The sequence below is a fragment of the Corvus kubaryi genome, unplaced genomic scaffold, assembly GCF_017639235.1.
Source record: "Corvus kubaryi isolate FWS band 111438036 unplaced genomic scaffold, C.kubaryi_AGA036_p1.0 37385, whole genome shotgun sequence".
Classification (NCBI taxonomy): Eukaryota; Metazoa; Chordata; class Aves; order Passeriformes; family Corvidae; genus Corvus; species Corvus kubaryi.
In genome coordinates, this window is record NW_024581127.1 from 23277481 (window position 1) to 23304364 (window position 26884).

The 26884-nt window shown below is 41.0% G+C and overlaps 1 protein-coding gene across 2 annotated transcripts in view; it reads right to left on the bottom strand.

Moving 5' to 3' along the window:
• SAMD12 (sterile alpha motif domain containing 12) overlaps positions 1 to 26884 on the bottom strand; it is a 180922-nt gene that overhangs the window by 89077 nt on the left and 64961 nt on the right. For both annotated transcript variants that reach the window (XM_042035695.1, XM_042035694.1), the window contains exon 4: positions 5741 to 5881. In XM_042035695.1, the coding sequence (XP_041891629.1) occupies positions 5741 to 5881 (141 nt within the window). The remainder of the gene's footprint in view (positions 1 to 5740; positions 5882 to 26884) is intronic.

The following is a 26884-nucleotide window of genomic DNA, read 5'->3' on the forward strand; positions in this document are numbered from 1 at the left end:
AAGGGCCCAGGGATCTGTGGCACCAGCAGGTGACTCAGAGACACAGCAGGAACCAGTGACTCAGCAGGAAGACCCCAGACTTTCCAGCACTTAGACATAAGGATACAGAAGCCCAGCGTTTCCTTTGTTTTGAGACAGCAGCTTGAGCTGTTATTTTGTTGCTGTACCATGAGAAAGCTATTTAAGGAACCCAGAGGTCAGAAACTCTGCTATGGGAAACCCTGGGCTGAGCTGGTAAGGAAATTTGTATGCACATGAGAGTGGTGTGTATAGGGAGGCAAGCTGTGCACACACTGGCCTGGAGCCACCCACTGCGGAGGGGCTTTGCTCCCAGCACTGAAAGTCCCTGGTAGTGAGAGTGTGACTGCCCGAGAATGGTCAGACAGAAAAGTTCCCTTAACATCTGTTCCATGATCTCGCTGGGCACAGAGGTGAGACTGACCAGTCAGTAGCTCCTGCAGTCCTCCTTTTTTCCCTTTTAAATAATTAGGGTTCCCATCACTGGGAACTTGACTGGACTGCCACAACTTCTCAAATATGATGGATAGTGGCTTAGCCACTTCATTTGTCCCTCGGGACCTGCGGATACACCTCACCAGGTCCCACAGACTTGTGCACCTTCAGGTTCCTTAGACGTACTTGATCCTGAGCTCTCCAGCTGGTTCTTCATTCTCCAAGTCCCTGCCTTTGCCTTCTGTGGCTGGAGAACTTGCCAGTGAAAACTGAGGCAAAAAATTTGTTGACTACCTTTCTCCATGTCCTGGGTAACCATATCTACCATTTTCTTCCCGAGAAGACTCACATTCTCCCCAGTCTTCCTTTTATCACTGACATACCTGTAGAAGATTTTCCTGTTCCTGTTGATGTCTCTGGCCAGCTTTAATTTTATCAGAGCTTTAGCTTTCCTAACCTGATTCCTGCTTCTCACTTTCTCTGCATTTCTCCCAGGCTACCTGTCCTTGCTTCCACTCTCTGTAAGGCTTACTTTTTGTGTTTGAGTTTGCCCAGGAGCTCCTCATTCATCCATGCAGGCCTTATGGCATTTTTTGCCTGATTTCTTTATTGTTAGGATGCATCACCCTACATTTAGATGAAGATGAGATGCAACTTTGAAGGCCCTCTAATTCCCCTCCTGAAAGAATACAGTGCTAGGGTACCGTAACAGGTTTTGAATGGGACTATGTTGGATATGGGAGGGAATCAGTCTTGCTGTGACTGTCATTGGACATATATGTATTTCAGCAACTGAGCATCAGTGCAGGATGAGCAGAAAACTTAGTGAAGAAATTTCAACAGCTATCAACTGCTGAGATGATTTTCAATAAAGCACAAAGCTTTATTCTAACATGTTTTGCTAGGAGGAGAAATACTGTCCTGGCAGTATATTCAAGTAGCACTTTGCCCTATATGAAACTCACAGAGGAACTTAGAAGGGGGCCTAACATCATCTTAAATGCAAGTGTCATTTAATCCAAACCCAAAAATGCTTCTCAAGCTCAGCTCTATGAGTAGATTGCTGTCTGTGGATACTTTGCTCAGAAATACACACAGAACTGTTCTACCACTTTGAAGACAGTCTCTTCTATGCTAGCTCAAAGCAGGACTCACATTGAAAAACCTCAGAATAACTTCTTCCTTCTCTGTGTAGTTATGTAAGGCTTTTTTTAAAAAAATGATCTTTCAACTCAGGCTTACAGTGATAACAGTATAATAATGGTGTTTCCAACAGTGTGCAGCTCTCCCCAAGAGACACTGGAAGATATTTTATCAAATTAGTTCTTCAACATCACTAGATCTGGGGAAAAAGCACAGATCAGTAGCTGGGCCTGTGCCCTTCTATCCTACTGGAGGCAGGAATAGCGTGTCTGCCAATAATAGCCTCAATTAGGCGGTTCTTGCTCCAAAGAAAAGTCTTCCTAAAACTCAAGACAAGACTTCAATTATACAGTCACATACTATTCTGGCTTTAAGAGACTGGATGGTGTGTCTTGAATGAAGAAGAACAAAATGGTTTTAAGTCATTTTCTGAGACAGGAGTAGAAAAGAATGCTATTGAGTTTTTTAAATGAGGTTAACTTTCTCTGCAGACAACAGAACACAAAGCCACTTAAAATATCTGGTAAGTATTATATAACGCTTTTTTAAAACTTTCCCTGTTCAATCCAGCTTCAACTGGGGTATGAACTAAAGTCAGTGGAAGTCTTTTTGCTGACATCAATGGGTTCTGAATTAGGACCTCACTGCTTGCAACCCAGCTTGTGTGCTACATTAATTCAGAAATGGGTTTTAACAGCTTCTTTCACCTAACAATCTCTTGAGCTGTGCACTGAGAGACAGAGGGCTTTTTTCCCCCCTCTTTCTGGAGGACAGCAAGGTACAGCATAGCAATAGCTATTGACCTGGACTTCACAAGTGGAATTTCCAAAAGGCAGAAACTGTTTTTCACAGAAAAAATGTTCTCCAGAACAAAAACCAGTTACAGAAAGCTATTCCAGCAACAACCTGGATCAGGAACATATGAATCATAATAAGATTATGAGTGGACACAGTTTGGAGAAACTGGGAAAGAGGACAGAACCAGTTTTGGAGAACAATTGACATACAAAGAGCTTTACAAGTTGTACTGTAGTTGAGAAATAATATCCTAACCTTAGTATTTCCAAACAAGGACTTTCAACAGACACACACTCAAGCTTGGTGCAAATGAGGTTATACGGACAGGAGTACTGCTGTCTTCCTGTCACTCATTGTCCCCTCACCCTGGGACAATTAACACAGCTTTGCTGCACAAGGGAATGTTCTTATAAACTGTTGCTCTGCCCATAACTTCAGCTCTGTTTAAGAAGATGAAAGTAAACACAGTTTTGGTTCCTCTAGCTTTTTAAATGAAAGAGTCTGCTTAAGCATTCTGTTTTCATTCACATGGGAAAGGCCTGCTTTCACACTATCCTTGGTGGACCGATAGCACATGAAGATTGCTGGCTTTCAGACAGGAGGTTTTACAGGCCATCAAGTCCATTCACGGATTTGTTTATTAAAATGGTATGTGTATTGTTTTACTGATATGAGTTTGGATTAGTGCCACTGTTTTCTTCCCCACAAGGACAGAGCTTCTGGCTCCTTCACACAGCCATTCCCAGCTGAGCTCTGGAACACAGGGCAACCACAAGTTCTTGTGGCTGGTGGTCACACCAGTGGCCACCCAGCCCTGAAAACCATATCTTTGAATGCAGCATGTTTTGTCTCTCTGAACTGACCCACTCTACTACCAGCTGTGGGTACTGGCTCACATGTTTACACTGTAACAGACCCCAGCAAAGAGAGGAATAAATTCTTTTGACAGGAATTCTCAGATTGAGCCACTTCCCCAAGGATATATTGGAGTGACTCTGAAGTGCAGCACAATGGCCAACACCACTGTGGGGGAAGACAGCCGGAGCTGCAGACCTCCAGCTTTTCGTCAAGCTCGTGCTGCCTTTCACAAAGCACATGATGCCTTGCCTTTACAGGATGTCATGGTCTGACACACTACAGGGATCAGAGTAAATAAGAACCCTCTACATGGCAGGGAGAGACTACATTAAACACACATCCATGCATCTAGCGCTAATCTGTCCTTCACAGTCCAGCATGTGTTTATTCATTCTCGTACCAAAGTCCAAACTTGTATCCTCAACTGCATGGGCAAGGAATAGATCTCAAAGGATGCTGCCCTGAATTCCTTGAAATGGCAGTCATTGCTGCCTGACTGAGCATAAGTCATACACCAGTTGATGTGTCCAGAGGGGAACCAGACAGAAACAATAAAGAAGCCAGGAAATACAGAGTTCTCAATGCCAAATACAGTTTATGCAGGAATCTATCTGGACTGCACTGATCAACTGATCCAAATTTATAGCTAATGAGTCTTCATTGTCCCATATCAAACAAATGCCAACTTTCATAAGCAGGCCTGAAACAGTGATGGTGGATGACCAGAACTTAGCAGTCCATCAAACTCTCAAGTAACGTTCCAGATGCAGTGGAAGAGAGAACCTGGCCAACACTGAAGAAAAGGATGTAGGAATAATGGATGAATGGACAAAGGGAAAGAGAAGAGTTCTAAACATCTGGGGAAGATATTTATGCTTCAGCACATGCACTACCTTTGACATGACACCAGATGAGGTGAGCTTGTATTTACAGCTCATGGCAAAACAAAGAAAGCCTACAACTCCTCAGCACAATCCACAAGACATCAAACCTGTAGAAACAATTCAGTTGAGACATCAGCTCTTCCAGATAAAATGTAGCTTACTCAACTAATCAGGGCTTTTCCCCAAATGCAGTGAGCAAGGCTTAATTAGGAACACAGTGTAATGTGTGAACGACATTTTGTTAAAAATACACTGCATGTACTGAAGAACTCTATCTTTTTCATACAGTGTGATACATAACAAGCACTGAACAAAAACACCACAGAAGTATGTGGTTTATGCTATCCCACTGGACTACCAAACAACATTTAACATTGAAAAAGTATTGCAGATATATAGTAGAGGATGTCTAAATGTTCCTTTACAGTATTGCCACAATGACTGCTTTTCTTCCGTGTTACCATAGCCATTACTAGAGAGCTAGCAACAAAAGTCATCATAAAACATCCCAACCTCATTTGGAAAAAATATATAACTTTTCTTGTTATTCCTTCTTCTCTGTCTTCTAATCTAGACTTCATATTGAGTCCAGTTTTGTATTTTCTTAGCAGCAAAAATTAGAAACAACTCTATTCAAGTCAATAAAATTATTGCAACATGAAGAAGGAATCAGCCATCTGCAAAAAACAGTCTAACAGGTAATTTTCCACTGACATCTCTTACCATTGTTGCTGCCTGTTCTGAGCTTCCCCTCCCCCTCCCAAAGACACATGCTCCTGCCCATGTGCTCCGAGCTCCTTTGTTCCAAGTGCGGGCAAAGCCAAATGTAACTCAGACTCTTCAGCAGTGTCTGATTGGCCGCTCACCCCGGGTCCGCCCCCAGTCCTCCCCTTTCCCCTTCTCCAAATAAAAGATGGTCGAGGGGAGGCTCCGCCCTCTCCCTCAGCTCAGCTACTTTCCTGTGAACATCTCTGGTTGTCTGTCTCATTTGAAAGCTTCTAACTGCAGGGAATTGAGCGAGCAGGGAGCTATATTTCTCCCTCTTTGCTTCTGCTGATGGTATTTGCTCTGCAGCTGATTCAGGTACCGATTTTAGAGCTACTAAAGTGCTAGATCGCCCGTGCTACCCCTCTAGGCTGCTCGAGGCTTTCTAAGGCATTGAAATACAAGCGCTAGCCGGTATAAAGCTGAAAAGATACCTTCCACATTTGGCGCCCAACGTGATACCATAAAACAGGTTACAGAAATTACTTTTACCTAACACTGAAAGTAAACAATTAATGCAAAATGTACAATGCTTTTAAAGACAGTAAGTCCTCCACCCGTGCCTTTTATACATAATTATTTTCATCTTAGTAAGCAGACAGTTAAGAAAGACTACCATCAAATTGTAGATGGAGCCTATTCGTCACACAAAACAGGCAGCTAAACATCTCTATTTATTTATGCATTATTTTACCTTTTCTCCCCCCCTGGAGAGCATGTGGAATCCATGAGACATTTTCACGCACCATTTCTTGTCAAAGAAGTCACCTTTTATGCCCTCAGGCAAACTTCTCCTATCTGATCTCAGTAACTGTCCATACCAAAATTATTTTTCATACCTTGTGTAAGCAGCTGGAGGTTTCGGACTTCTTCTCTCACCTTCAGCTGAAGGACTTGCTGCAGAATGTGCTGTCGCAGGCTTTCCTGGGCAATGCCCATTCGTTCAAGCTTTTTGTCAGTAAGTCTCAGCAAAGCACGGCCTGAATGCAAAAGCCAAAAAGAAAAATCACCCAAGGATTTCCATTAGTGCAATAGGCTCACCCTGACATGATAATTTGCTACAGAAAAAATTCTCAGCCCTGAAATACCTCATTCTGAAAGGATATTGTTCCATCAGTTAGGTACTTCCATACTGTTAGAGATTTATGTGCCACTCCTCCCTTTTCTATTCTTTTTCCGTATTATTTTGGTACTTTGTGAGAGATACAGGCATGTAAAACAGGTATCTTGTGCCATTTTAGACAACCAATTACTGTGCTTTAGTTCCAGTGGGTTTCCCATGGGTAGGATAACACCTAAGTCTATAGCTGACATAGGTACCTAAACAGACTCTCACCTATTTGCAAACATCATGTCAAGGAAAAAGTGAAAACCAGTGACCATGGGTTTTACAAATAAAATCAATTTAAAATATAACAAGGATTAATATTGTTGCAATTCAGATATGTCTATAGTTTAGCAGCATCATTTCCCAGGATGGTGCTGTACTTCATGATTCAGCCTTCCAAATCCCTCTCAACAGCAAACTATCACAGCAAAATTGGAAAAAAATCCCCAGAGATTTCTATCAATTATATCTAAATCATTCCTGAAAAATATTTTGTCCGACTATAAAAAGACACATGCCCAAGTATAAGGAGCCTACGGTCTTTCCAGGCATTCACTCCCAGTTTGTGACTTATCTTTAGTATTACATTAATGTTGAAACACAGTCCCAGGCAGATTGTAGATGTTAAAAAAATCAAACAATCTACATTCTACCAATTTTGCTAGTGGAACTCTGACTCCATCTTTTGGGCATGGCTGTGCTATAAATAAACAGGAGCAAGGCTGTACACTAGCTGAGCAAACACTATGGAAGTATTTGGACCAAGCAGAGAACCAAGGCATCAAGCAGAATTTTACCCTAGGAAGAAAACCAAAACTTACTTTCTTTGGTCTTCACCACTGGTGTGAGGGAGTACAGGGAGGAATGTCTTGCAGCCCTCTACTGACTCTTGATTCCCACTACACACATTTGCTATCTAAAGGTGCCCTGGCCAATACCAACAAATCAAACTGGAGTTGCATTGATGCTTCCTTGAAAATTACATGTTTGGTTCACTTTTTTAAACAGCTTCAACTTTTTACCTCCTCTAGTTTTTAATTGTTAAAAATCCCTTCTTTGACTTCTCAGGCCTCATTCTGAAACCAGAAGATAGCAAAGAGCAAGTCATTCCCTCTGCAACACAGCAACCTCTGTGCTACCATTACTGTGGCTTTTGGATGAATGGTACAATTTAGCTCATCAGAAAGTGTTACTCAACACAGCAAAATAAGGCCCTTATTCCATCTCTTCCTTACAAAATAGCAAGGAGTACAGAATTTTTATAATTATTTTAATTAAAAAAATTAAGATAAATGCCAAAAATTTAAAGGGGCACAGAACATCTGCCCCAAACCAAGGAGTTAGCATCACGCCTTTCACAAACTGCTAGATTTCACTCACAAGAAGTTCCATAGGATCTTGATATGATGCAATGCAAAATACTGGGATATTACTATTAATAAAGTATAATGTTATTGATCAGACAAAAATGACAGCATTCATAGATTTTCTGCCCTTCTGTGTCTCTCAAACCCTACACGATACAGAGGATGACCTTTGATTAGGAAACCTTTCTTTGAAATCGCAAGCAAGAATAATTCTAAGGGTTAATGCAATAACAAACTATGGAAATTAAGTCTCTTGCAGATCAATGCCAGCTGTCCAATTCCCCTGGTGATAAAGGCAGCAATAATGACTTCAATTTTTATATTGTCTTATCACACTAAAACATCTTAAAGCAATTTATAAAGGACGTACAACAGTTCAAGAGTATGGTCTGTACTGTCAAATTAGCAACTGAAAGCAAATAAAAATACAAGACACCAGTTTAAAGAGTGCCAACACGTGTCATCTTAGGGCAGGGAGTCAGCAACAGTAATCTGAAAGACAGACAGAGGCCATGCATGTCATCCAGTGGCCTCCACCTCTTTTTGGCCATGAATATAGTCATTACTCTTTCCTTCCTCCGGGCAACTCTTTAGCTCATATTCAGTTTTTCTACCCCAGCCACTGCCTTTGGAAGTTGAGTGTGCACAAAACAGAGATGTCTCTTTTCAGCTCTTGGCATGTCAGTTCCTTTGTGGCTTAGGCTCCAAGCATGATGCTATTGACTCATACTATCTATAGCAGCTTGCACAATTTGCCTTAAATTAACTCTTTCTTGCACCAAATCCAAAGTGACATGCTGTGGCAGTGATGAGGTGAGAAAGCAAACATCCAAATGCAGCATTTCAAGAACGCAGTAAGGGACCTGAATATGAAAATTCAATCCTCCCCATACCTTCTTCCCCTTCGACACTTAAAACAACAACATCCAAGACAGAACTGGAATAATTTTCATTCCGATACTAATCATGCCTTTGAAATTATATTTTTAGCGCCTGGACCAGTCACTAAAGCCAATTAGTCACTAAGGCCAAGATCTGACAATCAGCTAATGATTTTGGATACTTCCCTGTCTTGCTTCCTGTATTATGCATATCTGAAAGAGTAATCATTTCGTGCTAAGAGCTCTGTGTTATTGAACATCAAAACCAACTGTCCAGAGAATTTGTGGAGTCTCTCTCTTTGGAAGCATTCAAAACCTGTTTGACAAGGTCCTGAGCTATGCTGTCCCTGCTTTGAGTAGATAATTGCCAGAGGTGCCTTCCAACATCCTCTGTTCTGTGAAATAACTTGCATGAAGGATCTTAATCTAAAGATCTATTTTCTTTAAAAAAACTAAGCTTAACAAAGGAAATTAATAAGAATACACAAAAGATGGTCATTTTATCAAGCAACATGGTTTAAACAGAGACCAGCTATACAGTAAAAATTGGGGGTAGATTTTTAATTTTCAGAGAGTGCAGATATATTATCAAAAGCAGAATGTGACAAAAGCAACATTTTCTAAAAGCATACACTGATCTTTTCTAAGACACAAGTAGAATGAACTTAACTACCATTGTAGGAAAATTTCCCAACACTACAGAACAGGCACAACCTCTTAGATGTAGGAGCTACCTGCCTAGAAGAGAACAGGACATTTTTTTCAAAAGCACCTAACCCAACAGAACCATAAAGGTCCCAGTGACAAACACCTAGGCCTTGTTCAAGCTAGTTGCAAGGCTGGAAATCAAATGTTTTAAACAAAACTCCACAACTCCCTCAGTATCTGTACACATCTTTTAGCACCTAAACCCCAGCCCTCTCATACTCAGGGCAGATCAGCCATGGAATGTTCTGAGACACCCTGAGGGCAAACACAAAATATAAACTACTTTCCAGCTTAATAATAGATTGATGGCCTAATTCTTTTTAATATAACTTAGCTGCTGCAGATCTCATTTGATCAAGCTGGGATTAGATGAACATTTGAATGGAGGGAGAAACATTGCATGCCACAGAACATTAGCATGAGTATAAGCATTGGTCCAATGAGGCTGGCATTGGCCCTTGAGCAAGGAAAGCGGCACAGACTGCTCTACCTAATCAGAAATGCTCAGAACTCCCTGCACTGGTGTATCCTACTGCTCTTTCCCCCACTGCAAGTTCAGAGACACGGAGGGATACCTCGCAAGAAGCCTTGAAAGAACACTTGTGACACAGGCAAATGGACAGGTGAGAAAAGGCTTATTGAACATGTACAAAGAACTTAAGAAATCCAGGGAAATGAGCAGATAGCTAGTAAGAGGCTGATATGACACAAAACCCTGAAGAAAAGTATGAGTAATTTAAAGCTGATGAAAATGATAAACCACTAGTGGGAACAAATGATGGTGTAAAATATGGCCAAGAGAGGTGACCTTGTCTTCTGAGTACAATATAAAAGGTATACCTGATTATCAAGACAAGATGTTCAGTTTACTTACCAGCAAAACCTGAAAAAACATGAAAATGAGATTCACTAAGCCCCTAGATTATGCAAGATGAAAAATTTATCAAGTTTATACTTAAATGCTGCAAATGCCGTTTTATTCTTAGTTAATGGATTATAGTGTGCTTATCTAGTTTTTTAAACGTGGTGCTTTTGTGTTTACTTGAAATAGTCTGGTCACAGCTTTCCTCTTGCTTATACAGGCTGATTGTTGGCTTCTCTTGACTTCAGTGCTTAAAAACAAGCCTCCTTGGACACATCACGTAAGAAATTTCCATGACAGAGACACAGACATAAATATCATTGTTCAGGTGCTGGTGAGACACAGGTATAAAACACTCATCATATACTCAAGAAAGAATGCAAACAAGAACAGGCAGAAGGAAGGTATGATTTCATAGTGAGGAATGGCAAAATTATGAGAGGAGGCGAGAAAAAGAACAGTCACCTACAGAATGAGAATGGCCTTATGATGGCAGTGGAGGGAGATGAACACTGGGAAAAGAGAAGAACTATTAAACTAGGGAACTGATTTGAAAAGAGAACAAATGGATATGAATAAAATTGAGGACGCTGAGTTCACAGATTATTTTTTAAAAGAAACAGCACAAACCAGAAATCAATCCAGTTTTCAGAGCAAACTTGGTATGACTTCATGATGCTTTTCTGGATAATCTATCAGATCTTCTACAGTCCTACATTTTCTGCTTTTCCCATGAGAATTTAAGAGCCCGTCTCTCCTTCTCATGCCTGTCTCATCACTAGTCAACCAGACACATCACCCACTTTGTCAACAATGCTTTGTGGTAAATCTACAGCTTTTCTTGCAAAAGCATTTAGAACTGATTTGTCTTACTAATCATTTTAGCCCTAAGACTAATGCAGACTCTTGGTAAACTGCAGCTTGCATTACCACCCTCTTTGTCCCCCTTCAGATATCTAATATGTCACTAATCAGGGAAGAATTACTTGCTTTAAAAGTAAAAATGGATTCATTTTTCATCAGACTCACCATGGCAGAAAACACCTTACTGATCTACCTGCTAGCATAAGGGCAGCTGCCAGCCTAGGCAAAGGAGATTAGCTCCCAAAATTGCTATTGGCATGTGCCTGGTACTTCTGATCCGACGAACAAATCTCAGATGGGGACCAGCTTAAACAGATAGGAAACACAAGGATATTCTTTACCAATACTGGTAAAGAAATAAAGAAGAAGGAACAACAGTCTCAAATGATAGGGACCAGGAGGAGCAAAACCTTTAAGGATATTAAACATCTCCAACTGAGGAAGTTCTCCAACATCTGAGCCAGCGTTCTTTTGCTTTCTCATCCTGTTAACAAAAGCAGTAAACCTCCATGAGGCCATAGGAATTACCTTCTGGTAAAAAACATGAATGGAAGAAGCCTATGACTCCAGTACTCCAGTATGTCTCCAGTGGAAGCATAGGAAGGCTCATGTATCAATCTGCTCTTGTATCAAATTAGCTTTGGATAGGCTTTTATTTGTTAGCACCATCAAAGACAAGTCTCTGTCTCTTTCTCATTCATTATTTGCTGGATCTGGATGAGACCTGCTCTATAATACAGTTTCTCAAAGAAAACACTGTCCTACTGGTCAATACATGTCCGATCAAACCCAAAACAGCAGCTATGTAAACAAAGGCACTTCCTGAATAGTATCTGTATCCCTTGTTTCAACATCATGTCTGTTTATAGTTCTGACAAGAGGAAGCCATGACCAGTTTTACTTCTGCCAATAAATCTACAGTAAAACAAGCTTATTTCCATAAAACCCCTCTCAGGTCACAGTTTTCTTGCACCATCCTGTTCTTCCTCCACACTTCGGAACCACAAGCATGAACAGAATATGAAAGAAAAGTAACTCAACAGAATCTTTAACTTAGCTGCATTATCAAATATAACACTAGTAACAAACAAAACATGGCTTTGTTTCTAAATTTATTTCTGACAAACTTATTAAGATGTCAGTGTTGCATCTGTGAAGCTATTTACCTCAGATTATTTCGTTTGGTGTAACTTCCTCTCACCTGAGTGCTGCCTTTCGCAACTTCCTCTATATTCCATCATATACCACTGTCATTTTCTATTCTCTTAATTCTGATACAGTCCTTTGAGCTATGTATCTGTCGCGGGTTCGGTTTGTAACCGGGCAGAAACACCAATTTAGTGTAGTGGTTTGGTCCAAAATACTCATTACTGTTTATCTGCTGTGAGATAAGAATTAGGAGAAATGCAAAACAGGCACCAAACTTGAAAGAATATAAAGAAGTTTATTAACAAACCTAAAAGAAGAAAAAAAATTATACCACCTTCAGAACTCTCCTCCTCCCCCCACCTTCCTCCCTTCTCCCACTGACAATGTGAAAAAACAACCCTTAAGATGTTCAGTCTGTTTACCACTTCCATAATAACCTTGTTCAGTCCATTTAGAAAGAGAAGTCTCTTCTTGCTCATGCTATGAAAACATTATCACAACGAGACAGCCGCCCACTTCCAAATATTGTTCAGTCCATTTAGGAAGAGGAGTCTCTCTGCCTGCGTGTGAGTCCTTTCCCCCGACTTGCAGCTTTTCCCGCAACTGCTTTCGAGGGTCCACTCTTGAAGTTTTTTGGGGTACAATTTTAAGGTTGAGCCGTTCAGAAACAAAAACAGAGGCCCTTCTCCTTCCCTGGGAGCAAAGGGTCTTCATCATCTTCATCTTTAGGACTATCTCTGGGAGCATCTCTAGGAACTGAGGCTTTCTCCTTTCCCATTTGGAGCAAAAGTCCTCATCTGGTTCATCTCTACGGACTGAGGTTTTCTCCTTTCCCCTTTGGAGCAAAGGTCCTCATCTGGTTCATCTCTCCCTGTCCAAACTTCTCATGAAATTACAGCTGCGTCAGCATCTGCCTATCTCAGCGCAGGTGCTTTTGCTCACGAGTTGAACACTCCACCCCCCATATCTTCATGAAATTACAACAGGATACTCTGATATATCATAGCTTCACAACAGAATTTCAGCTTTAAGCATCTCCTCTCTCTCTTCCCTCAGGTTTTCAGCTCTTCACAGCAATAAAAGGGTTAATCTCACCTCGGCCTTGCAGCTTTGCAGCTGGAATGTTGAATTTTTCTTATCGCAGTGGAGAGGGGGGAGAGCCGAGCCGCTCCGGCTGCCCACGGCAAGGCAGTGGGGGGGGGTTCCACGGCTGGAACAGGTCCATGGCTCCCGGATGGCCGTGGCCCGGCCCGGCCTGGCCCAAGCAGGGCCTGGCCGGGCCCGCTGGCCCCCACACGGGGCCTGCAGCCACTTGTCCCAGCGCCGGAAACGAGAGAGAGCTTGGAGGGGGAGTTTGCCTATTCTTAAATGTGGATCACAGAGGTGATCACAACTTTAAGTGGCTTAGAGAATTGTCCATATTCAAACTGGCCAGCTGATAGGTTCTATCAGTTCCCAGAGAAAACTGTAAGCACCCCTTAGCAAGGACGTCCCTTCCGGGACTATGCTTGCTAACCTATGACAGTATCTCTCCTGTTCAACGATGGTCTCTGAAATTTCAAGTCAGGAGATATCTTTGTGACACTCAGTTTTCCTTGGCTCTTCACAAGGATGCCTCTCAGCTAGCTACTCCCAGCTGCTTCTCCCCAGGCCACTATCTTTGAGGCTCCTATGCCCTTTACACAGGCTCAAGCATGTCCAACAGCTCAGTCACAACCGCGTTGGATTTATTCTACTGAACAAAACTAAAAAACCTGCAGTAATGGTGAAGTCATGTAAAAATACTGAAAGATAGTGAGTTAACAGAGCATGGATCTGGAATATTCAATTTAGGAACTGCAATTTAAAATTATGTTTATTTGTCCCTGGTAGATACTTCTAGCCAAGTAACTCAAAAGAGTCCAGGTACCTTGAAAATTAATGCTGAAGACAAAAATCCCTCTCCAGAAGTGAAATTCTCCTGACACCCAACTCCTCCCACAAATAAAGCGAGCAATTCCTGCTCCTTGACTTACCCACACATTTCCAAGGAAGTATTCAACTGCATACTTTGTGTGGGAGCACCATGCATCCTTATATTATAGAATCGTTTAGGTTGGAAAAGACCTCTCAGATCAACCGTTAACCCAGCACTAAACCATGCCCTAAGAGACACAGCCACATGCCTTTTAAATACCTCCAGGGATGGTGACTCCACTACTTCCCTAGGCAGCCTATTCCAGTGCTTGAGAAACCTTTTTGGGAAGAAATTTTTCCTAATATCTAATATAAACCTTCGCTGGTAGGGTTGTTGTGACCCATGTGCAGGACCTGGCACTTCGCCTTCTTGAACCATACACTTGGGCTTGGACCATCAATCCAGCCCGTCCAGATCTCTTTATAGAGCCTTCCTGTCCTCCAGCAGATCAACACTCCCACCCAGCTTGGTGCTGTCTGCAAACCTACTGAGAATGTCCTCAATCCTTTCGTCCAGATCATCAATAAAGGTATGAAACAGACTTGCTACAGATACATAAGAGCCCTAGTTATAAAATTTTGAATTAATTACTCTAGTGTCTAATGATTTACAGATACATTCAAAAACATTTTTATTCTAAGACAACATTAGAATACAAATCTCAATACAGAGAAGGGAAAGGGTTAATGAGAGACTGTGTATCATGATTACTGGAAGGGGTTCAGTTGGTAATTTACTGTACTGATGGGAACTATATTGATTTCTTACAAGTCTTGAGTAAAAGACTGTTAGATGGTCCTGTTTTTCAGATGAACATATTCAGCACCTGATGATTTTAATAGGAGGAAATAGTGATAACTTGAATTCCCTTCTGAAATATAAATTCAGGCACAAATCATATTACAGCACTTTTCAAGCGTACCGTAAAATGTGAGACAACCATTTTTAGTGCTCTCAGGAAGGACACAATAGGATCCACAAAGTAAATTAAGGATAAATGTAATCCTTTAGCAGGCAGTCTATAAATCCACATTGTTTGTTGTCTATACATCTGCCAACCTACTTCCTGGACATACAAAATTATATATTATCTACAGCTATATATAAAGATAATACAGACGTGTAATAATGAGCTTTTATTATATTGCACATCATATTTTTTAAGAAAAAACCCCAGGACTATTGTTTGTTGGTACCTGTGTGCTAGATTTATGGTCCCCCTATTCAAATAAACATACTCAAGGTCTTTCCTGTTCGTGATGGAGTGAGTGAATCTGTCAACACCCTTGAGTTTGTTCACCATCAGCAGGACATGCAGTTCTTCAATTTCTAGTTAATATAATGTTGCTCCCTGTGCAACACATTATGCATTATATATCCCATTTCTTTATTAATTTGAAAAAAAAATCACATTAGATCATACTTGCCGGCAAGAGTCTTGTTAATTTATTCAAGAGTAAACATACATTCATATATTATAATGCACAGCTTCTACACAGAACAGATTTGGAAAGGGAAAGACAATTTAGAAAGCATTAGAATTGACTGAAGTCTTTAAAGCAAACTAAAACAAGAACCTTTTCTGTAACTCCTAATGGTGGACCTTACAAAAATCATATTTCTTGCAGAAAAAAGGGATCATTTATTACCACAAGAAAAATAACCACACAAACACGCATACCAAAAGACCCCAACACTCATTCTTGAAGTGACCAACCCAAGTGGAACTGGGAAATCCCTGAAATCACACTGAAGACAATCCATTTATAAGCAAAATCTTCCACTGTTTTCAAGCATTGGGTCTGGCTGAGGCAGAGCTCATTTTCTCCTCAGCAGCCCTCAGAGCCTGTGCTTTGTAGCAGTAGCTGGGAAGCCACTGAGAACACACAGGTTTTGGCTACTGCTGAGCAGTGCCCCCACAGCATACAGGCTGCCTTTCCAACATTTGCCCCCACACCGGCAGGCTTGGGATGTGCAAAATCTTGGGAGAGGACATAGCCAGGACAGCTGACACAAACTGAGCAAAGTGATATTCCATTCCACATGACATATGCTCAGATGTAAAAGCTAAGAAATAGGAAGAGGAAGGGAGGACATTCATTATTTTACAATGTTAGCCTCCCAGAGAAACCACTACATGTGCTGAAGTCCTGCTTCCCAGGAAGTGGCCAGACATCACTTCCTAATGGGAAGTAGAGAATAAAATCTTAAGAGTTTTTCCTCTGCTTGAGCATCACATTTTAGTAAACTGCCTGTATCTCAGCCTACGAGGTTTTTTCCATCTTACTTGCTTCCCCCGCCTTGCTGAGGAGAGGAGTGACAGAGAGGCTTGGGGGACACCTGGTGTCAAGTGAAGATCAACCCACCACAGTCATGCCTTGGAAGGAGATCTTGGGGGCCATCTGACTCATTCTGCTGGGGAAAGCCATTCCCTCTTCCTCCTCATTACTCTAACTGCCATACAGCATTTAGGCAAAAACCTACACAAAGAAGAAGTATTCGAAGCATGTTTAATTCATTTTCTGAGTTTCTTTTAATGCCAAACCCGTGGGAAGCAAGGAGGACCGATATAATGTGCACAGACAGCTTACTGTACTGCATTGCGGAAGGTCTGTGGGCCATCAAAGCTCCAGCACACCAGAATTTGAGAACTTACATTTTCTAATAAGATTTTCAAATCACTGCTTTGTTTAAAAGAAAAAGAGAAAAATTAAAATTTTATTAAATATTAAAATAAGTTTTCATATCCCAATGCTGAGGTACATACAGTATTAAAACACTTCCCAGTCTGTATCCCTAACTCCCTCCTGTTCCACATTATCTCCAAGCAGCTTTCAGTGATGCTTTCTTCCACACCCATACCAGCTTCATCCTTCATTTTTTTAATAAAAAATTAAATTGAGAAAGGTTTTGTGTTAATATTCATGAGGTTAATAATTCATACTAATAAAAATGGAAAATTAAAAGCAACATGCTCATAGGTTAAGCACTGTAGACTGCTTCGACTCTCCTCACCTCAAGGAGGAACCTGCCACATCTATCCAGATGCATGTTTTGCTCTAGCATTTCTCTTTGTGGGCTTTTAATTAGAAGCCTGGCACCTGTCAAGCTGCACACACCACCTCTGATGGGCCTTGAACTTACTGTCTATGCTGCCCACTTTATAACCAAGAGAAAGATAATTTTCCTGTTGTAGAAGTTACCTCCACTCAATTATATGCACCGTCTTGCAGACACAGGCACTAATCTGTTGCTGCATTGCTGGCTCAGTAGTACACCAAACTTTGCAGAACTCCTTTGCATTTCTTCCAGCCTTTATTACAGTAGCTGTGAGGAGAATCAGGACATAAGGATTTTATTCTGCTGGTTTATTCCTCCTATTTAATAGTTACACTTGACCTGTATAACACTGTGAGACAACAGTCATTTTGGATCAGAAAAAAAACAGATACCTAAGCAACAAATTATTGTATGCAACTCATCCCTATAACATAATCCAGACCTTATTTTTTTTTAATTCTGTCCTCTGTACCACAAATATTTTGCTCAACAATAACAATAATATTAATAATAATGATGCAACTCTGATGTGCAGGAGCCTTACCAGAGGCAGCAGCCTAGCACTGTGGCCCAGATGGAACGTGCAGCCCAGCCCCTGGCTCTAGCTTTGGGTCTCATTCTCCCAAGCAAAAATAAAAGCTCATTTTCCACTACAAAGTGCAGGAAAATGTTGTGTGACCTTTTTTATAAAAATAACTGCTATAGCTAGGAGCAAGGGAGCTCTTCCAAAAAGAGGGAGACAGGTCATCTTCAAACTACCAGTGGAACGTGCTGTGAGGCCCAGTTCCTGCTCCAGGCCAGGGGGCTGGCCCCCAGTTCTGCCAAGCTGCGGCTGCACTGACCTTGCTGTGATACACTTGGGAATCTGTATGCAGGGTGCAAGGGCTCCAACCTCTGTCAACTTCCAGCCTCTTTCCAAGACCAGACACAGAGAACCCACTCCAGCCCTCCCTTTCCTACGTGCTAGGGAAAGGGCCAACTGCCCAGGTGGATAGTTTGGAGGCAGGATTTGAAAGCCATCAGCCTGAAGGGGAAACCAGACTTATTTTCCTTTCTGCTTTTCTGCTCACATTGGGACCATTTTGGGCATGCATAAAGAATCGACTGCAGGCACTGAGGTAAATCATGGCTAAAATAAAAAGGGAAATGGGATGATCAGGTGCCTCCAGGCTTTTTCAGAAACCACACAAGGGACTGTTCTGGATGATAATTTAGGAGTTCACTTTTCAATCCAGAGCATCACATCTAGGTCCTGAGTTAGGCATAATGGGATCTGTGTGTGTCACTCACTCTGGCTGTTCAGCAGCAGATGTCTAAAAAAGAGCTTGGGACAAAATACTCTCTCATTCTCAAAAAGCTTGTAATTTAGCAACTAATTAACAAAACCAGAGTTGGCTAATTTTAGCTACAGCTGAGCCTAAGGTCAGTGGATGGCTTCCAGTGACTATAGTAATACTTGGAGCTGCTTGTGAGAGGAATCTCACCAACATTTTAAAATGGCAGAATAATTCTGCCATTTCCAATGTGATTTGATTTAGCAGGAAGGGGCAAAACAAGAAAGAAGTGCTGCAAGGTAAATCAAACTAATTAAAATGAGACACTCATTAAATGATGAGGCTAATTCACAATCAGAGCCACCTAGCAGTGAAATGGGTGATTCTCAGGTCCTTATGGTCTTGAAATGGAGGTTTTGGAAGAGACTGCTCAGAGGAGCTGAGGTTATTGGGGTCTGCACAAGAGGGAGGCAGCAGTACTGGAGGGCTCTTTATCTCTGCATGAGATCTAACATTCAAAAAGGCCTTGGGAAAAAAGTGTGTGACAGAGTAAAAGGAAGAAAAGGAAATTCATATAAATCAAAAAAAGTATCAGTAAACTCCCAAACCTCAGGTAATACGGGGTGATTTTTTGCTTTATATTAAATTGTCTTTCTGATAGCTTCAGTGGGTTTTCTTTCTACTATAAACTAAATTTTTCCTTTCAGAGAGAACAGCAAACATTAAATCACTGTATTATGTATGAATCTTCAGTTACACCTTGTTTTTAAGAAAGAGTAGATGGAGAGGACACATTTGAATGCATGACATGATCCACCTTTAAGTCTTTCTTTAAAGAGGCACTGAGTTGAACAAACACTAATCAACCAATAAAATCAGATTAGAGAAAAAGCAACAACTGTGGCTAGTGAACGTATTATAATCCTTATCGACAATTTGCCTGTAGTAATTTATATAGAGGAGAAGACTGGAAACTATCATCATGGAAATTTCCTGCAGTAATACTGCAGACTAACCCTCTAAGCAGACCCAAAGGGCAGATGTCACTGTTGAAGCACAGTGCTTTTACCCACAGAATAGCATTAGGAACCAGTGATACAGTGGTTAAGTGCAAGGTGAGACACTTTACTGATGCAAGAGGGACTATTCTGACAGGTTGAATGAAGATGCTTTCACTCATATCAGAGCTCAGACACAAATATGCAAAATCATTTTTCCACTGGTTTATACACACACATACAAAGAAGACAGAGAAGAAAAACATTTTCAGCCTGGCAAAACTTTTCTAAACCACAAGAGTCTAGAGAATGTTTTCTGAGTACTAGCACTGAGCCACAAATTGAATCCTCAGTCAAGTACTAAATTGTTTATCTTCATCTCCATTCATTACCTTGCACTCAGTCTTCAACACAAAGGCCAAATCATTTTAGGGTTAGTTTCAAATGTGATTTTGGTTATGCACAAAACACAATTTCTTGTTTCTATGTGATAAATAAATATTTGGGCTTAACTCTCTTTCCTGGGTTGTAGACACATGTCTTATGAAACTCCAGCAAGTAACAATGTTCACATAGCAAGAGCTGAATAGCAGCAGTACAAACCAAAAAAAGTGACAACAGATACTCAAAAATTATTTACTTCATCTTCCAGATTTAAATTCTAAATCAAATATCCAGATATGTAAATACTCTTCCCTCAATTCACTTATATTTTTTTGTAATGTTCTCCTTTGAGTCATCTTTGTCATACACGTTTTGCTTGGTTTTCCTCACAATTTTTTTTCTGTTTTCTTCCCACTGGAACAAATTCTTTTTTCCAGTTTTCTCACACTGCAAAGCTTCCCTGGTTAAGCCATATGTGAGCACTGACAGTATGAATTCCTGTCAATACCGCTGAATTAAATCAGCTGGATGGTAAGTAGGATCACAGCTGTCTATAGATTGAAGTATCAATTACAAATTCTGCAGCACAGTTGCATAAGAAGCTGATCTAAATCAAGTTATTTCCAGTCTGCTCCCAAGCAATTTTCTGATGATCTTTGAAGATGGGCAAGCCAAGATTCTTTCTGCAACATACAGCAAGGCATGGGCACTCCCAGTCATGGCCTCAAGACCTTGTATCTGCTCTCAGCAGCCATGTCCTACTTAAACAGTAAGGATGAGATCACATAAGATCTATTCCTAACGGTGTAAGAAACATTTTTGTTATTCAGTGAGCAAGAAAAGACCTGGGATCCTGGTGAATATCAAGCTGAATGTAAGCCAGCAATGTGCCCTTTCAGCAAAGAAGGTAAGCAGCTTCCTGGGCTGCAGGAGGACAGCATTTCCAGCAGGTCAGAGGAGGTGATCCTTTGCTTCTACTTGACCCTGGTGAGGGTGAGGCCACATCTAGAATACTGTGTCCTGTTCTGAAATCCCCAGTACAAGAGAGACATAGACATACTGGAGCAAGTCCAACAAAGGACCACAAAGATGATTAATAGATTGGGGCATCTGTAAGTTAAGGAAAGGCTGAGAGAGTTGATATTGCTCAGCCAGGAGAAGAGAAGGCTCAAGGGGAGCTTTCCAACATGTGTAAACACCTGACATAAGGAATAAAGAGACAATGGCCACAAACTGAAACACAGGAAATTCCATTTAAATGTAGAGAACCTTTTTTGAGTGTGCTCGAACACTGGAACAAATGTTCAGAAAAGTTGCTGAGTTTCTATTCTTGGAGATACAACTCCAAGGACACAGGAGGCAGGACACAGCCCTGGACAATCTGCTCTAGAGGCCCCTGCTTTGAGCAGGAGGTTGGACAAGATAACCTCCAGAGGTGCCTTCTAACCACAGTGACTATGATTCTATTCCATGAAGGTACAGAGCTGCAAACCAGGCTGCCTGAACTTCAGGCAAGGTCACAACTAGCAGGTACTGAATACAAGAGTCTTACATAATTTGTATATGGATGTATTCAATTGAAATGCGCAAACCAAGGAGTCAGGTGCAAACATACCTACCTACATGGAACCTCCCTCAAAATTGTTTAGATACAAGTGTACACCACCTGCAGTATCCCTCAGCAGCAGCAGCATCCAGACATTTGATTTCTCTAAAGAAAATGCTATAAGTAGCAAGGTTAGAAAGGCAGAAGGATGGCAGCTATTAGGCTTGTAATGAGGGATTTTTCAGCCCTTTGAAGCTCACCTGATGTCACACATTCTGAAATGAGGACTGCATCTGGTTCCAAGAACATCCATTCTCTACTGCTGTCCACTCCATTAAATTAACCAGTGCCACCAAGGTCCAGCTGCTGTAACTCAGTTGTACTATCAAATCACCCCTGAGATTTCATGAGATGATACTGGCCTGGGCCACTCAACAGTTCCTCAGAAACTTCCAGGTATACTTCAGGAATGAGCAGAGACTGGGGGCTATTTCCCACAGGTGGCATGAACACAGTCACCCTGTCCTTTGGAGTAAGAACCCCTAGCAGCATGGGCACGAGTTGTCATAACTCCTTACTAACTAGCCTCAGTGTCAAATGATGTTTGAGGAAACATCACTGACATCAACATGGCAACATTATGGAGCCAGAAGTTCTTTTGGCAAAACCCCACCAGCTCTACTAACATAGTACATCTGCTGCATAAGGGTTTGTTCAATCTAAAAAGACAAGAAGACTTCCAGAATTCATTCACTCTTTCTGAAAAGTAAAAGCATAAGCTGGTTTCTCAGAAATCAGAGTCAGAGGAGAGACAAAATTATTTCCGTCCTCATGAATTCTATGTGTCCATTGGCACAAGCCAGAGAAGCTGGAAAGGATTTCCTCTGCTGTTTCTTACCTGTTCTACACTTCTAAATGACTTGGTTCTCTCAACAGGGAAAATGATGAAAAGCAATGGGAAAGAGATGTCTGGTTAAATTTTTAATGACTATGGCAATTCTATGTAGATTTAAGTTTCACTTCTAGGCATTTTAAGGATTCTGCTGGCTTTAGGCCATGTCTCAGGTCTTACTTGTGAGAAAGTTGTTCCAACATTTTCAAATACAGGAAATGAGAAGGAGAAAGAGAAGAGGTGTAAATGACTGGGATACTGTGTTTGAGGAAAGCAACACATTTCTCCAAGGAATGGTGCTTCTGCAAAGTCCTGGAAAAGACAATGTGTGAAAAAGAGCCCAAAAAGCAGTAATGTCAAGTCCAATTTTGGATTACTTCTGAAGGGCAACATGCTGCATATCACATTGCACTAGTCAGAACAGCCGTCAAGGATTTTTACACATATATTCTGCCTGATTCACAGGGACCATTAATTATAGGTGTAGGATATGCCTGTGTCAGTTCACTTGTAATTCTTGGAACACCTTTAATGTCTTCTGCAATCCTGACCTCTAAGCCAGTACTGTTTCTCAAGCACTGTCAGGACACATGGAAAAAATGCTATTGGTCTCCTCCCACCCGCAAGCACAATTAGACCACTGGCACAGTCTCCACAGGAACAGCTTTACAGCAAGGGCAATAAAAGATCTGAGAAAGGAAGACTAATAAAAAGCTGTTACTTCTAGAGATAGGCACCAGGTTTTGGTCTCTACCCAAGCACAGTAACTAACGGGATATTGTTCCAGACTTGGGATAAACACTATGTGATCAAAGTAAATCACATTCCTACAACTCCGCAGACAAACACCTTCGTCAGAGTAACTTCCCCAGTACTGGAAAGCACCTCCTCTTCGCTAGCCAAGAGCCTCTTCCTGTTACAGAGTGGCTGGGTAGCAGCAGAGTTGCTACAGGACTGCTGTAAGAGACAAGAAAACTACTCTGCTGTCACAAAAGTGGTCAACACAAAGACAGCTCTTAATGGTTTGTTCTGTCAGTGTTCCCAAATGGTACAAAGCTGTTAAAAAGAAACACTGCCACTTCCCACTCTAAGTTTTTAGATTCACCACAGATAATTTCATCAAGCTTTAAAGCACCACTCTTACCACTGCAAAAAGTTTACCTGGAGAAGTGAGGAAAGAAGTTAAAAAGTACCACAATGCCGGGACTTTAGAAAGGTCCTGACTTACACCCACAGACATGCTGACAAGAACATTTACATCTACAGAGAGAGGAGCATCTCCTGAGATGAGTCTGAACTTGCAGCATTTTGGGACTGCCAGGCATTCAATGCACTCCCCAAGTTTGCAAAACCCTTCACTGAACCCTTGTCCAGAAAAGAAAATCAATTCAAGTCTGCCTTAAGAAGTCCCAGAACAATCAGGGAAAATGGCTTCTTTAGAGAGCAGCTAACCAGGCTCTTAACATAGAAATGTTTCTTGCTATGACTGACTTCTACAATGTAATCAAGAGTTCTCTGAAAGCAAGAGAGACCTGCACTTCAACATGCAGTATCAGATCATCTCAGTTACAAGAAACCACCACTATGAAATGAAGTGATTTTAAAAAGAGAGAGAGAAGGACTCCTATTTCAAATCCAGAAGGGGTTAATGGGAAATCCATGTTCTTAGATAAGAAAATTTTTTTGTGTGATAAAGTAAAATGTTGCTCCATATACACTGTTGTGGTTTAACCCCAGCTGGCAGCTCAGCACCACGCAGCCATGGGATGGCAAGAATGAGGGAAGGAAAAAGCCTTGTAGGTTGAGACAAGAACAGTTTAATAACTGAAATTAAGTAAAATATAATAATACTGATGATAGCAAAATATACTACTACTACTACTACTAATTGTAATGGGAAAAAAATAAAACCCAGGAAAACAGGTGATGCTCAGTACAGTTGCTCACCACTCACAGACCAACGCCCACCTCATTCCCTAGCAGCCACTGACCCCTCCTGGCCAATTTCCCATGTTTATATACTGGGCATGATGTTTTATGGTATGGAATATCCCTATAGCCAGTTCATGGCTGTTCTGGCCATGCTCCCTCCCATCTTCTTGTGCAGATCCTCAGGGACAGAGCTTGAGACACTCGAAAGTCCTTGACCTGGGGCAAGCATTGCTAGGCAACAACCAAAACACCAGTGTGTTACAACATTACCCTCATAGTGAAACCAAATCACAGCAATGTACCAGTGACTAAAAAGAAAACAAACTTTGTCCCAGCCAAAACCAGGACAACACTTACCTACCTGAGTGTGAACTCATACAAAGTGTTACTCATAACTGAGGCATTCACAGTCTCATCATACTGTACAGCGTCAGTTTTAACCGTTATGTACAAAGTTATTTTCACATAATTCTTGTTCTCTATTTGTTATGGGGCCTGCTTGGATATTATGACAGTTGTGCCTCAAAACAGAAAGAGAGGAGTATAAAACCATCAAATGACAAATACAACGACATGTCAGGATACTATTTATTATTCTTAATAATAAAACCACAATAGGTGTTCACATTAAAGCATTTTTATTGCAGAGTCCTAAGGCTGTCCAAAGCTAGAACAGCATTTGCTTAAAATGGCTAAATTATTTCTCTATCAGTTACATTTCTATCTTCTCTCACTGATTCTACAATGAAAAAAATGAGCTGTCTCCAGTGCCTTTCTTAAGAATCTTTCAATCAGGTGATACGGTTATTTTTTCTCCTTTATTATTATTTTTGGATTGTGGTAAAAACCCAAACAGTGGAAAGACAAGTATAACTTTTCTGAGCTTTCTTGTCACCCTAAAAGAAGAATAAAGAATTTGCATCACCTCTAAATGCTACATTCAGTCCAGCGGTGGTGTGGCAGGAAGGCTGTAAGTCCGTAATTTCTCCTTCCATTATGTTCTCTTTCTAACATAGTCTTAAATACTTAAAGGAATTGGAAACATTATTGGTTGAGGTAGAGAGCTACAGTCCAGGTTTTTCTTGTTCTAACTTGGGGTCACTAAAGATTTCTGTGACTCCACAAGCTTCAGCAGCACATGGTTTTGGATAAGAGATATTATTCACATCACCACAAGGTTTGAAAGCAATATGGCACCTCTAACAAGAGATGTAGAAGATTTTTAAGTTACAGCATCACACCCATCATTGTATTGTTGAGAGGCAATAGTCAATATAGTGTGACCACAGCTACTCCATTTTACAAAGGCAGAGAGCCCTGGCTGCCTCCTTGCTCAGAACCTGCCTGACTCCTGACTTTACAGCTCTGTTAAACTTCTGCCTGACGCCTGGCAAAGACAAAGCTCCCCTCTCCAGGGGTCAATTACACTGAACATTTCCAGTACATGACCACAATACAGTTGCCTGAGGCATGACTGGGGACCCATCAGGACAAAGGTATGATCTCCCCACCAACCTGAACTGCACGGGATGGTCACAGTTGCACGCTAATATTTAAAACTGGAGATTGAAATCCTGCCTGGATGCCCCTGGAGCAGGAGAGAACACATCAGTCTGTACTGAGCTACTGCATTACTGGCTGTATGAGTTACAGGGAACTACTTAGAACACTTAGTATGCTTGCAAGAATTTAAAGAGGACATAGGAGCATCCACCCCTACTTTGTGGAAGGCAAATCCAGCCCACATCTAAGTTAATACACTTCCAGTGTGGTTTGACAACCAGATGACACATAAAGTTTAGTCACAGGGCTTGTTAGTGCAAAACAATTTGAAGTTGAGTTAAACTAATTTGTTATCCATGTTGGGCCACTGCAGTTGTAATCAGTTTAAGGACTTCTCAATAACTTCCTACAAAGGACAATTACATGACTCGTCACTGTGGTTTACATAAAACAAAACAAGTTCCATATTCCAGCTATGATTTTGGTCCAAGGTCAAATTTGGCAACTTCACTTTTTTGCACTCTAGAAAGCCATTAGGTATTGAAAACCAGCAAGCTGCATGCTTGTTTTTTAAAAATCACATTATCAGTCTAGAATTAGGAAGTCCTCAAATTCTTTGGGAAATCTGTTTAATCATTTTGATATATTTTTGAGAGATTCTATCAAAAGGTACTGCCTCCCAGAGTCTCTTACTACCAATTGTAACTACAGGTTTGTACAAGAGAGTGTTTCAGACTACAATTGTTTATACTATTCTTCTACTGTGGGTAATTCACTGAGGTACAGAATGGATCCAGCACATCAAAGCTTCTGCTACACAAAATTGTTAATGGCACTGCAGTTTACAGTGTTTTTCTGCCAGATGGATGATCATATTGGTGTAACAGTTCCCAGCAATTCTTGCAAGTCAGCAATAGACTGCACAAGATTTAGTGGATGCTGTTTAACTAGAGCTTGCTTACATAAAGAGTATGCAAATAGTTGCTTACTACTGAAGGATTCACTCAGATGGAATGTAAAAAACCATATTCTACTTTGCCTTATGTGTTCAAGACTACTATGACTAAAAAGAGATAAAGTTTCCATCTTTTTTCTGTAGGATGTATTCTGACATCTGGCATTCCAGAACAAGCAATAAATGCTCAGATACTGTAATTGTTATTTTACTGACAACGAACTATCTCTCTAATAAAGGAGAAAAACAAACAAACAGAGAGTCAGCCCTGAAGCACACCTGGTGAAAATAAACAGTCTGTCAGGGAAATGAAAGCCAGGCATCATTCATCAAATTCAACAAAATAAAAAGGCTCTGTGAGCTCTTCAGAAGTGGTGTCTCTGAAGGTCAGAACTGGATTGCAGCAGTAGGGATTTGTAAGTAAATGCTGCAAGTTCTTCAAAGCTGACTTCCATCAATGTTGACAGAAATATCTCAATCTGTGGTTGTTCAGCATATAGAAGAGAAGGCGCCAGAGAGACCTTATTGCTGCCTTTCAGTACT